The following is a 14032-nucleotide window of genomic DNA, read 5'->3' as shown; positions in this document are numbered from 1 at the left end:
AACTCACCCCCCCGATACGTTCTTCCTACTGCGCCTCCACCAGCCTTTGGAAGGAGACGACATCGAGGGGAAGAAGGGAATTCACATGAAAACCAAAGTCAGGAAGGCCACTGATTTGTCCTCCCGATTTTTGACATGCTTTTCTTACCTGGCGCCCAGGAGAGGGAATAAATCACCCCCTCGTTCCCCGGGGACGTGTACACCGCGGTCAGCGTGTCCACGTCCCACACCTTCACGGTGCCATCGAAGGACGCTGTCGCTAAGAGGTTGGGGTCGTTGGGCTTGAATTTGCAGTCGAAGATGGTTTCCACGTGTCCCTAGGATGCAGCACACGTCACTGAGAAAATTCAGCCACTGGGACAACCCAGGTGATTAATAAGCAAGCCAGTGTGCAGTCAAGTTCAACCCGGTACCAGGGCTTCCAAATACGACTGCAAACATGCAACGGCCAGCAAAGACACAGGACCTGCGTGCTGCTGCTGTGGGGGGTCCCTGTGCTGTGACCGTACACGTCTCACAGACCTACATTCATTCAGCCTCCGTTCCCTACAGCAGCAACTAAGAGAAAGATTTCCAAAAGTCCGATTTCAACTGCGATCCAACGCATAGCTTTTCTTAATACTTATCATACACAGAGGACGATGCTAGAAATTCATAGAGCAGCGAATTCCTAACAGTTACTATGTAATTCTGGGAACACAATAAAAGACAAGAGAACACGGAAAGCAGCCTTTAATGCAAATATCGCTTTCTTCGTACCAATGACATAGTCCGAAAGGACTTCACAGTTTTAACGGAAAGAAGACGCATCTGGCTTGGTCTTGGCTTTTCATCAAGTTGTTAAACTGTTCCAACGCTTTCTAGCAAGTTCACTCTTTGGAACTCACAATCCTGTTCCCATGACATGGCGACAGGGGTCCCAGACATCCCGCAGGCTGTGCGGTGGGATGGACAGATGTGTGCAAACATGTGCCTGCTAAGTGGAGGTTACTGACTGGGTGCCCGTGGGCGAACCTGGGAAGAATGTCAGGTAAGGAGCCAGCTGCCATGTGTGTACCCCAGCCCTGGGGAAGGGAACTGACCCTCCCCTCCTACTCCAAGCAGCAGACACCGCAGCATGCGGGGCTGGGGGGAATTAACACAGGGACAGGGCGGGCGAGCTCCCCCCCCTACCCCCACCCCGCCGGTTGCCTGCCCTAAAGGTACAGAGGGAGCCTTCACACCATACCAGGGAGCAGGGCACCCAGGAAACCGCACCAGGGCTGCAAGGGAGGGGAGGGGAGGGGACAATCTCCAGAGCCAGGAGAGGGAGGGGAGGCAGGCGCATCTGCTGGTGCAGCCCCAGGGGCTGGGCAGGGGCAGGGGCTGGGACTGCCTGCAGGTGCATTCTTCAAAGTTAATTCATGGCTATGCTTTCAGAACTCATTTGAGAAATCATATAGCAAGAGCTACGTGGTGAATGTTTCTTGTCTTATCGGGAGGAATGCAGGGGTGAAAGGAAGAAAGGGAAGCGTTTTCTTCATTTTAATCAAGTCGACATTGGCGTGGACGGACGCCTGTTAGCAAGTATCTGGCCTGAACGGGGGCTTTCTGATGCCATGCACCTGGAAGCTTGGAGATGCTTGGCTTGCAACACCACGTCGGATGTTTGTGCTGGTGACTGTCTAGCCACCCCGGATCTGGGTCTGCGTTAGCAATGGGACTTTATGAGGAAAAACCTCAAGTCTCTTCTGACTGGTAGGCACTTTTAAAGTGAGAAGAGCCACTGAAATAATTTATAATCAAGGGATGTTTTAGTTTTGATTGAATTATAAATTTAACATAGTTTTTTTAAATAAAACATTTTAATATGAGGACATACACTCAATAGAAAGTCGTTTGAACTTAGATTGTGTAACTTCCTTACTAATATGAATTTTAAAACACTTGTTATGTTTTTCTCCCTTCCCTCTCATAATTCTTTTAAAAGTAGGTGGGAATTTGAAATGGGGAAAAAATTTCCCACACTGGGGAAGCATTTGTATGGGAAGAAAATTCAATAAACTGAAGAATATCTACAAAAGGAATGTTTTTATATAACTAAGCTATATATTGTTAAAAAATATTTTTGCTAATGTTCCATATTTTTATTTGAGGATAAAATTAAATTAGCCTTCAAATAACAGTATTATTGATTATTTCCCTTTTTTTAAAGAAGGGCAAAATAGCTGTAGAATCCTTTCTAAGTTTTTCCAGAGAAAAGCAATTAACATTTAAAAGTCTTAAATGTCTAGATTAGTATAATTCAAACCTGTAGGGGGGGAAATGGGCATTTTATAAACAAGGACAAATTAGGGAAGATGATTCTTGACAAATAGCAATTACAACACAATATACATGATTATATTCATTCACTCACTCATTATGCATGTACTCATTCATTCAGCAAAACTTAATGAAGTCTTGCTATGTGACAGCCCCTGGTTCTGGTAGTGGAGATAAAGCATAGATTAAAACCCAACAAAAGCGCGAGTCCTCAGTGAGGTTGTGCTCTATTGTATACAGAGGCTTAGTGGTCCTGAGAACAGAAGGGCCCTGGCCGGTGTTGCTCAGTCGGTTGGTGCCTGGGCTGTGCTCAGGAGGCAGCCAATCGTCGATGTTTCTCTCTCTCCTTCTCCCTTCCTCTATATGTGAAATCAATAAAAGCAATTTTTTTAAAAAAAAAACCAGATGATAGAATCATAGAATTATAATGATTCAATAATAAAACATAAATCTTAAAAATACTTAACCCAGCCGCCTTGCTCATTTACAGATGCGAACACCAAAGCCCGGGGTAGCTGCAGAGACGGACTTGTCCTTCCTCCTAAGAAAGGCCGGTGCTAGTTCTCTCTTTGCTTCCAGAGCATGGCACAGCGATGCCGCTCCCAGCACTGTACGGGGGGCTGGCATGGTCACACAGCAATGCCGCTCCCAGCACTGTACGGGGGGCTGGCATGGTCCACACAGCAACAGAACACTACCAGCCATGCCGGGCAACCAGGATAAGCGAGACCATAATGTTCACTGGAGTTTCATGTTTAAACCTTAAAGAATCTTAATAGTTTTGTCACCATTCTAGACATCATTCTGAAATGTTTCAGCCACCCAGGTAAAGTCCTAATGATATGATTCGTTTTCAAAAAATATACATTTCTAGACAGAGGGGAAGGGAGAGGGATAGAGACAGAAACATTATGGATGAGAGAGAATCACTGATCAGCTGTCTCTTGCATGCCCCCTACTGGGGATCGAGCCAACAAACTGGATATGTGCCCTGACCCGGAATCGAACCTTGACCTCTTGGTACATGGGCTGACGCTGCTCAACCACTGAGCCACACCAGCCAGGCTGAAGTTTTACAGAAATAAATGTTAACAATACTAATATGTGAGTGAAAGTAAACATCATGAGCTTCACAAAGTAAGTGCCGTGTGTGAAAGAAGGGATGACCGCAGACATACCATGTCCCTCAGGAAATCCCACTTCTTGGCTCCCAGGTCATACAGGCCCACGCCCCCGTCCAGGAAGCAGCAGAGGGCGTGCCCGGGGGGCAGGGAGAACGCCTGGCCCGGGGGCAGCACTGGTGGGGGCACCGCCTCGCTCGTGGAGGACGTGTAGTGATTTGGGGTTGGAGGCTGGATGGAAACTGAAAAAGAAGAAGATCAGCAGGTGAACATTTATGGTGGCAGCTTCCCGTGTGCAGATGACACCGTGAGGCTGGGTTTATAAAGAGGCTCCCGTGTTTCCTCTCAGCGGAACTGCGGGCCGTGAGCTGTAGGCAACAGCCACGTTTCTGCCTCAGGAGTACTTGCAGTTTTGCCAAAAGTCAGTCAGAAATAAGCCAGTCAGAGAAAGATAAATATCACATGCTCTCACTCATTTGTAGATTATAATGAACATAAACTGAGGAACAAAAACAGATCCAGAGACAGAGAAGCATCGATCAGACCGTCAAACCTCAGAGGGAAGGTAGGGGAGGGGCGGGTTAGGGGGAGAGATCAACCAAAGGACTTGTATGCATGCATATAGGCTAACCAATGGACACAGACACTAGGGGGGGTGAGGGCATGAGTAGGGGCAGGGGGCAATGGGGCAATAAGGACACATATGTAGCACCTTAATCAATAAAGAAAAAAATAAAATTAGTGTGTGAGGAATCACTGATGCTGTGAATATCTGGTGTATTATCTCCCCATATATTAAAGCAGAGAATGCTTATTTTTTAATTAGAACCTTCTTTCAAAGTCTTGATATATCAGCTTACTCCCCCTTACACACGCACACACACACACACACACACACGGATTTTTTCTTTTAAAGCTCGTAATTCTCTAGTAATTGCTATTCTAATGAAAATAATTATCCTTGAGATTATATAATTCACTTTAGTTTAGCACCCAAATTAAGAACCATAATTGTCTGACATACATTTTTTTCTACTTATTTTTTAATATGCTTTTATTAACTTTTAGAAAGAAAGGTGGAGGGATAGAGAGACAGAAACATCGATGGAAGAGAACTATCATAGATCAGCTGCCTCTACTGAGGATCGAGCCTGTAACCCAGGCATGTTCCCTGGCCTGGAACTGAGCTGTGACCTCTCGGTTCCTGCTTTTGTAATATGAAAACCAATGTGAAAGAAGAGAATCGGTGATGTTTCAGTCATCCTATGTTATGCACGTCATAGCAACTACACCAGGGGTGGGGAACACGGGGCCCGCTGGTCACAATGCTCAACCACTGAGCCATGGCGGCCAGACAGTCTGACGTAACGTTTCCATCTCAGTTTTTCTCTCTTCCTCTTCAGGTTTACTTCTATTGTTCATATGCTTCCATTTCTCCAACTCAATTGCTTAAGGGTCCCCATGTTTAGTTATCTCCTGCCTAGTCCTTATCTCATACTGTGTCTTCTTTTCAAGAAGTTTTTCCTTAGAACAAGAATATTCTTTTGCAAACATAATCCAAAATAATGATACCACTGTAAATTATCAGATCAATCTATACTAATTACATACTGGAATACAGACAAATACTTCCCAGATATTCTCTCTTTTTAGTATGCTCCCTTCTTTATTCAGATAGAATCGTCTTCCTTACTGCATTCATTTGGGTAACACTATTTCTCAGAATCTGGGAATGGCAGGAAGTTCAAGCTAGAATGAACTTCTCATAACTAAAGAGGCATCTGGTTCCATGAAACTGTATTGACCATTTGGTTAAAATTCATATGTTTCATGACTCATTTTTCTAATATTTTAATTTACTGACATTATGGGTGGTTTTGATAACCTCTATGTACTTATCTACCTGTAAATATCCTTGTTTTAGAATTTGGTATGTCTGTATTTTAAAATCTTCATTTTCACATAATTTTTCTTATTCCACACTTTGTTACATTTTTTAAAATGGGGTAAAAGACTAGACACCTAGCAGTAGATTCCCGAAAAGGAATTGCTCACAAACGACAAGACTGGCATGTGCTTCTCCATATTTTATGACTTTCCTCTAAAGAACATGGACTGCTTTTGTAATATGAAAACCAATGTGAAAGAAGAGAATCGGTGATGTTTCAGTCATCCTATGTTATGCACGTCATAGCAACTAAACCAGGGGTGGGGAACACGGGGCCCGCTGGTCACATAAGGCCCGAGAAGTCATGTGGTCTGGCCCTGCCAAGACACTGGGGAGGGGGAGGGTGGTTAACTAAACGTTTGACCAAATATGGCAGGCTAACTTTTAAGCTGATAACTTTGTATGGCCTGTGAATGATGTTATAAATATCCACGTGGCCACTGGTGGAAAAAGGGTTCCCCACCCCTGAACTAAACAAAGAAACAAATAACCACCAAAAAACAAAACAAAAAATAAATAATTGCCGGGTATACAGTGTATCAGCCTCCAGAACGTACTTCTCCGGTCTCAGCACCCCCAGCACTCCCGTTTCCAGGATTTAGAAGCAGTCAGGCCTGACAGAAAAGCTTAGCTTGTGTGGCTTACGTGGCTCCTTTAGCACAGATTTTGCCAAAGGCTGGTGTTTACATGTGCTTTGCAGCAGCACATATCTGATACGCCTATGTCACTACATCAGTCATTTCATCTGGAAGCAGCAGATACACTGTTTTAAGGTATTAAACTCTGATGATGCTTTTACTCACATTTTTTTCTTGGTGGAGAATTAAGTACGTGTAAGCAGTGAAACCCCGTTTTCTTGAGTTTGAAATTGTCAATCGGTGTTGTTCTTGAAACATTCCAAATGCGTAAAACTCCTACTTGAGAATCTAGTCAGGAAAAAGCATCATGTTAACAACTTTACTTGAGATATGAAATGCCCAGATGTAAGAGGAATAACAAAATCTTCAACTTGTAAGATTTTTAGCACCACCAATGGCCTTCTTCAATAATAAGACTGTACAATAACACAGTGAAAGAGACAGCTAAAGTGCTATTCAGCCTTTACATTTTTGACATGTTTACTATTTTTTTCTGTTCTGGACCCTTCTCTGGGGTGAGAAACTGCCTTCTATGGCACCTCTACCCACAGAGGTCGTTGTGACAATCTGATCGCAAAAAGCACCCTACTGACCCATGCGGTCTAGGAAAGGCAGCCACTGACAACTTCTCACCCACCGTTACACAATCCTCCCTCGTCCGACACATTCATAAGGGGCTCCCTTGCTAAACTACAGCCAGACAAGGCTGTCCAATAGACCCGAAACCCGGCTAGAAAGCCCCCAGAATTCTACCTTCATCAGCTACTTTGGAAAACAATCTGGCAGGTCCTCAAACGATTCAACATGGAGCCAACATGTGACCCAGCAATGGCATCCAATGAGTGTACCCACAGAATTAGGAACGCACCCAGACAAAAGCCTGCACACCAATGCGCATCGCAGCGTTGTCCGTAACAGCAAAAAACGTAGAGAAAAGCTAAGCGTCTGTCAGCGGATACACAGAACCTGGCATAGCCATGCCTGGGGTGTCATTCACCCTTAAAAAGGAATGAGCTACTCACACGCTCAACAACACGGATGACGCTTCAGCCCTCTCTGCTATGTCAGAGAGGCCACATGTTGAGTTATTTCATTTCTGTGAAACGTCAGAGTCCCCAGAGACAGGAAGCAGGTTAGCAGTTTATGTTCACACACGTGCACATGAGGGGTGGTGGACAGGGGGTGGCGGAGAGTGACTGCTAGTGGTACAGAGGGAATCAACTGAGGGGATGATGGAATGTTCTGGAATTAGGTAGCGGTAAAGGTTGTACAACTTTCTGAGTGTAGAAACCACTAAACTGTACACTTTAAAATGGTGACTTTTATGGTATGTGAGCTTTATCTCAATAATAATAATGATATTAGCTATATAAAAAATTCCCATGTCTATCACTAACGTACCCTGTGAAATTAAACGCAATTAAGATATATAAGGATCTGTCTACTTCCATGTGTAACCGAAGTGCTTAAAGTAGTAAAGAATGTCTTTTTTTAAACCGCCGTCTACAGCTAGTACCGTTCGGCCCCAGTTTCAGACACACAGCACAGGGGCTGGAAGGACAGGTACTCTACTGCGTGGTCCCCGCTGCCCACCCACCCACCTGGCTCCCTGCCCGTCACCTCCGCGTCACCGGCTGTGTTCTCCACGTTGCAATCGCATCTCTGCATCCCTGTGGCTATTCTGCAACCACCAATGTGACCTGCTCAGTCCCCTCACCTAGTTCACCCAGGCCCCCAAGCCTCCTCCCCTCTGGCAGCTGTCAGTCTGTTCTCTTTATCTCTGAGTCTGTTCCTATTGTGTTTGTTTTGTTCATTAGATTCCACATATAAGTGAAATCACATGGTATTTGTCTTCCCCTGATGGGCTTATTTCACCGAGCATAATCCTCTCCAGGTCCATCCATACTGTCGCAAATGGTAAGATTCCCTTCCTCTTTACGGCTGAGTGGTATTCCATTCTCATCCACTCAGCTACCGATGGGCACTTGGGCTGTTTCCAGATCCTGGCTATTGTGAATAATATGCAGATAATTTCTTTAAAAATGTCGAGAGGATAAAGACTCTCTTTTATTTTACACTAAGCCAATAACAGGATTTACACAGCAGCTGACAGCACTATCACTTAAGAGACCATACTTTCTGAACCTAAGTAAAGAGTAAATAGTAATACTAGTTAATTTCTAGTGAGTATTTTCAATCCCCCCTCTTCCCATCCCCATCACTCCTTGACTTTGCTCACTCTCTTGATTAGGAAGCCATGTGATAGGTTCTGGGGCTGCCGCGGCATAGGTCTCACTCCGACCACAATCCCCAGGAGGCTCATAGGCCTCCTGTCCAGATAACCCGCTGTTCGAGTCCGTCCTCTAACCCCGTCCTGCCATTCCTGAAACTGAACTGTCTTTGTATTTTTACACACACAAACATGAACATGCACACGTGTGCACATACATCTTCCAATTTATTACCAGAAACCCGGATAACAGGGTCTTAATTTCATTTGTATTTGTCGTTATGTTAATGACATACAGTACAAATAAAAGTCAACCAGGCATTTACTATAATAAATGATAACATTTGCAACATTAATAGGTCTTACACAGAAGTAACCAACGAAAGAGTATCATTTCCTGACTGAATTAAAGAACACACGCGCATTTTAAACGTGGGGGGATGGGGCCCTCACCTCCGGTGATGAAAATGCCCGGGGCGCTGGGGACCCAGGCCACGCACTGCACGCAGGCGGCTGCGCTGGGCAGGCTGAAGCTGGTGATGCAGTAGAGCGACTCCGAGTCCACCAGCCGGATCCCGTGGTGCAGGTTGGCCACCAGGAGGTAATCCGCGGACAGCGGGTCCCACTCCAGGGCCGTGACTGGGTCCTCTTCGTCTGTCCCTTCCAGGGAGTCGGGCCTCAGAACATGTCTCTGACTTTTATTCCCTGTTAACATGCGAAGAAAATGATTTCAAACGACATTCTCAGAAGAAGGTCGGTAACGGGGAGGGTGCTGACTTCCTCCGCGAAGTCACTGAGGACAGAGTTTGTCCCAGTGACGAAGGTCAGACTGCACTGCTCTGCGTTGGCGATCTCTAGTACCCGGGAAGCCTGCCCTATTTGTTACTGAAAAACTGTGAGAGAAAGACAGGCATACACACGACTCTGTCATCAACTACCATTTCACTGGGTGACAAAGCACACAGATAGGAAAGGGCTTCCAGAAGGAAGAACATCCTGTTGTGATTAAAAGCACAGACTTTGGGTCCAGCCTGACCTAGTTCCACCACGTACGGGCTCCGTGCTCTTGGACAAGACACTTCCTCTCCGTGTGCTTAGTGTTTGTGTGTATAGTGAACATAACGATTCCTACCTTGTGGAGTTTTTTTGTTTGTATTTTTAAGATTAAATGAACTAGTTGCTGAAAGTGCTTAGGACAGTGGCGATATGAGCAGCACATCACTATTGACTCTTTGTCATGCATCAGACAATCTGTCATAACCATCATTCACTCCTGACTCCAGTACAACCAAGGCAGCCCGAAACACAGGGGACAAAACCAGGGGAATTAAATGAAGCCAGGGCCCGCCCTCGCTGGTTTGGCTCAGTGGATAGAGTGCTGGCTCTCAGACTGAAGGGTTCCAGGTTCGATTCTGGTCAAAGGGCACATGCCTTGGTTGCAGGCTACATCCCTGGCCCAGGTCATGGTTTGTGTGGGAGGCAACTAATCGATGTGTCTCTCTCACATCGATGTTTCTCTCTCTGACTCTCCCCTTCCTTCCACTCTCTAAAAGTCAATGGAAATATATCCTTGGGTGAGGATTAACAACACAACAACTGCCGGGAGCCGGACTATCCTTATTGTTTCAAGGGACCTGGCATATATGGCATACTGTTCTTAAGATGTTTGCTCACCTTCTTGGCGCTGTGTTTTAACCAAGGTCACCTCTCCGAGAAAGGTTGTTTCCCCAGGTAGGGATTTTCCCCTGAAGTTAGGGAGGGAATAAAACCCCTTAACTAAGTGCCAGGTGGGTAGTTAATCACTTTAACTACGAACAATCATGCTTAAGCTACATAATCTTTACTCCCTGGAATGGAGATAAGAAACGCCCTAACCTTTGGAATAGAGATTGATAGGATTGGAATCAACTGGTATAAATACAGATGTAACAAGACAGAGAGACACAGAACTTAGAAGACAGAACCTACACAGAACCTAGAGACAGAAGAACTTCGCTGGAGAGAACATGGCAAAAGATCCTGGACAGAACCTGGACAGATCCTGGACAGATCCTGGCTACAGAACTTGGTTGGAGAACCTAGACAGAACCTGGCTGAAGAACCCGGCTACAGAACCTGGCAACCGAACCTGGCTGGAGAACCTAGCAAGAGAACATGGCCAGAACTTCGCTGGAGATCCAGACCAGAACTTGGCTAGAGATCCTGGCTAGGCTGCTGATCAATTGAACGCTGTCTCCATGTCATTCCTTCTTCGCCTACTCTGTCCACACCTTTGGGGACCCCTGGACCTGCTGGGGTTGGACCCCAGCAAACAACAACAACAAAACCCCACAAAAAAACCCCAAAATAAATGAAGCCAAGGCCCAACAAATAATCCTCTCTTCCTTCCAAATTACATACACACTGGCAATGGGGGGACTACGCTTCAGCAACGTACCCCAGGGGACTCCACTCCACAGACGCTCTCATTCTCCAAGCACGGCAGTGAAATGACTACACTGAGAGGCGACAGCCCAGTTGTCCCTGCATGCTCTACACGTTAAGATAATTTTTTTTTAATTTAAAAAATAACACAACTGGAAGATAACATAGCTCTGTCATCAGTGCATACGGTTCTCCCACCTTTCAGGTTATCAAAGCAGAGAAAAGCGTTTCCTGTGGGTCTGTCAGGTATTATGAAATGAATTGAAAACCGTACAGCTGGCCCTGACCAGTTTGGCTCAGTGCATAGAGCGTCGGCCTGTGGATTGAAAGGTCCCAGGTTCGATTCCCGCCAAGGGCATATACCTTGGTTGCAGGCACATCCCCAGTAGGAGGTGTGCAGGAGGCAGCTGATCGATGTTTCTCTCTCATCAATGTTTCTAACTCTCTATCCCTCACCCTTCCTCTCTGTAAAAAATCAATAAAAATATATATATTAAAAAAAACACCTTACAGCTTATGCCTTGACATTAACTTCATCAGAATATGATATTATATATATACAATGTGGGTCTTAAACAGGTATTGTTTTAGTCAGAATTTGTGCATATATAGTCATAGAGAGTGCACAACAGTTTTCATTTGGATTTGTCAAATTTTCACAATGACCATCAAGGAAAGTTTGTTTGCTTCTTCTTTCCCCCAAAAAACACCATCTAAATTTATATTTTATGTAACAATAATGAATATTAATAAGGTGGGTCATTACAAGGCCAAAAGAGGCAGAAAAATGATTTATTAATCTACATCAGAGGTGGGCAACCTTTTTGTGAGTGTGTGCCAAAACCACCAAAATCTCTGACTCAAAATTCTTCTGCATGCCAACCCTAATTTTTTGAGAACGTTACACCTACTTGGTATCTCTCTCTTTTTTTAAAATACATTCCATCGATTTTTCACAGAGAGGAAGGGAGAGGGACAGAGAGTTAGAAACATCAATGAGCTGCCTCCTGCACACCCCGCACTGGGAATGCACCTGCAACCAAGGTACATGCCCTTGACTGGAATCGAACCCAGGACCCTTCAGTCCGCTCTATCCACTGAGCCAAACTAGTCAGGGCATGAATATGGCAGTTTTTAATGCCCTGTTTGTATTTTCTAATTATTCTCTAATGGAAACATATCGCCTTTGTAGAAAAAAAGAAATGTGTATTTGTAAAGAATATGGGATTCAGTGGCTTATTGGCGCTAGTACCATTCCCGCCTTTGTGTGCACTGTTGGAGGTGGCTGGAACCCTGACTTGAGTTTCCCAGGAAATGGCATTCCAAGTCCTCAATAGTTCGTTTTTGACACTATCGAAATTGTTCTTCCCCTCTCTCGTCAATCCATGTCTATGGTCTTTAAGATAATTTGTTATGTAAAATTATTTATCTAAGATGCACCTGCACTGAATTTATCTGAAAAATAAAAAAGTTGATATTAAGAAAAAATTGTAAATGGAAGATTATAAGAGAGCGTTTCGCATGCCAGCAAAAGTTACTGGCGTGCCATGTTTGGCACACGTGCCAGGGGTTGCCCACCCCTGACCTAGGTTGTACTTCACTAATTTTTAGGTATTTGCATGTGCCAGTTAACATCTATGACTCATTAAAAATATTCCAGGATATAAAAAAATAATAGCAACAAAAAAATGATAAAATTTACAATGAAAATGTTATAATATCTAAATCATGTTGCTGCAAAGCCCCATCTTACAGTCAAAATGATAAAGAGTTATAGTCACTATTTTCTGTTCTATCAGGTATCAACATTTTTATTATAAAAGATGGAAAAATGAATCTATAAATGTAAAGCCAGTCATTATAATAACTGCTGGTAATATTCCAGTTTACATTATTTACTTCGCTATTACTTGTGTTCTATTTTTTATACAAATAGCAGGCCCCTTGTGCTATCAGATAAGGGGAGGCGCATGCGATAAACTGGTAAGATGAGGTTGACAACTGCTGTGTGAGAGACAAAAACTGGGGCAAGGGAAAATTATGGTTGAAAAATAAAATAATGAGGATGATGAATAATCCAAAGAGCCGTTGAAATTTTGATTTTGAGATCTGGTGGCTAAAGCCAAGAGGAGAGAAATCATGAAAGGTGGCACAATAGGATAAAAATAAAACAAAATGACAAACAAAAAAATGTACTGACAAGAAGCACGTTTCCTAGAACTGACACCAGAAATAAATGCCTCTCCCCTGAGCGCTTCCAAACGGGGACACGGTGTTGTACAAGGACAAGGTCACCAACAACATTTCTAAGGTAAAACAATGCAAACTGGATTAGTGCCCTCCTAGGGGTAACAGCAGAGTCGAGTCAATTAAAACAGCTCTGTGATGAAGGTAAGAACATTCTCTGATGAGCTGGCTTTGTCCAAGAATATAACTGAAAATAGGTAAAGCAGTGGTTTCTCAACATTTTTGGCCCTGGAACCCTCTATGCATATGAGGATTTTTACATGACAATACAGATAATACAGAACAAAGCGGTGCTTTTAGTCTGCCTGAGTCTCCTGGATCCCTTCTCCCCTCCACCTAACACACACACAGATATACAAACATACTCACAATCACAATTTTGAAATCACGGATTTAAAATAATGGGTGAGCTGCCTCATTGTGGGCAGTCCTCCATGAATATTTCCCTTTTCTTCTTCTTCCAAGATAGATGAAATGAACAGCAGTCACCTGCAGGAGCCCGGAGGACGGAAATGTTATCTTGTCAGGTAGAGACTAGACCCCTGTGGGGCGGGAAGTCAGTAACAAGGTGAGGTGGCCGCTCCTCGGGCAAAAGCAAGAAGCTGAGCGCTGCAGTACAAAGCCACAGTCCCAGGTTTCAAACCCACAGCGGAGTGTCTTGTCTGAGTCAAAAGCAGCATTTTCTTCAAGACCCATTTGCTCTTGTCTACACAAAAGGGAACGGCATGGCCGGATGACACCTTCCCTAATGGTGTGTGCGTGACTTCTTAAAAGCCTAGGGCGTCAATGAGAGCAAGAAGTCCATATTGGGAAAAACATTAGGCAGAGAGAAACCAAGATGGCAGCATAGGTTAATGCCGGAGATTGCTGCCTCGAACAACCAATTCAAAAATACACCTAAAAGACAGAACGGACATCATCCAGAACCACAGGAAGGCTGACTGAGTGGAAATTCTACAACTAGGAGGAAAGAGAATATCATACCCAGACTCAGAGGAGGCGAAGTGCTGAAGTGAAATACTCAGGTGCGGAGGTGCGTGCGGAGTGGGCTGGTGGCTGAGGGCGCGGTTGTCTTTTCCAATCCAGAGGGAGTATCAGATTCTGAGCTCCAGATCCAGCT

At 44.4% G+C, this 14032-nt stretch overlaps 1 protein-coding gene across 1 annotated transcript in view; it reads right to left on the bottom strand.

The window, feature by feature from the left end:
- Positions 1-14032, bottom strand: part of WDR17 (WD repeat domain 17) — a 92102-nt gene that overhangs the window by 62017 nt on the left and 16053 nt on the right. Inside the window, exons 5-8 of the mRNA XM_015569759.1 lie at positions 8695-8946; positions 6177-6299; positions 3483-3667; positions 149-317 (exon numbers count right to left, since the gene is read on the bottom strand). Of these exons, the coding sequence (XP_015425245.1) occupies positions 149-317; positions 3483-3667; positions 6177-6299; positions 8695-8946 (729 nt within the window). The remainder of the gene's footprint in view (positions 1-148; positions 318-3482; positions 3668-6176; positions 6300-8694; positions 8947-14032) is intronic.

This window comes from Myotis davidii, unplaced genomic scaffold, assembly GCF_000327345.1.
Source record: "Myotis davidii unplaced genomic scaffold, ASM32734v1 scaffold184, whole genome shotgun sequence".
NCBI lineage: Eukaryota > Metazoa > Chordata > Mammalia > Chiroptera > Vespertilionidae > Myotis > Myotis davidii.
The sequence above is the reverse complement of the archived record's forward strand: the minus strand, read 5'-3'. Positions and strand labels throughout refer to the sequence as shown.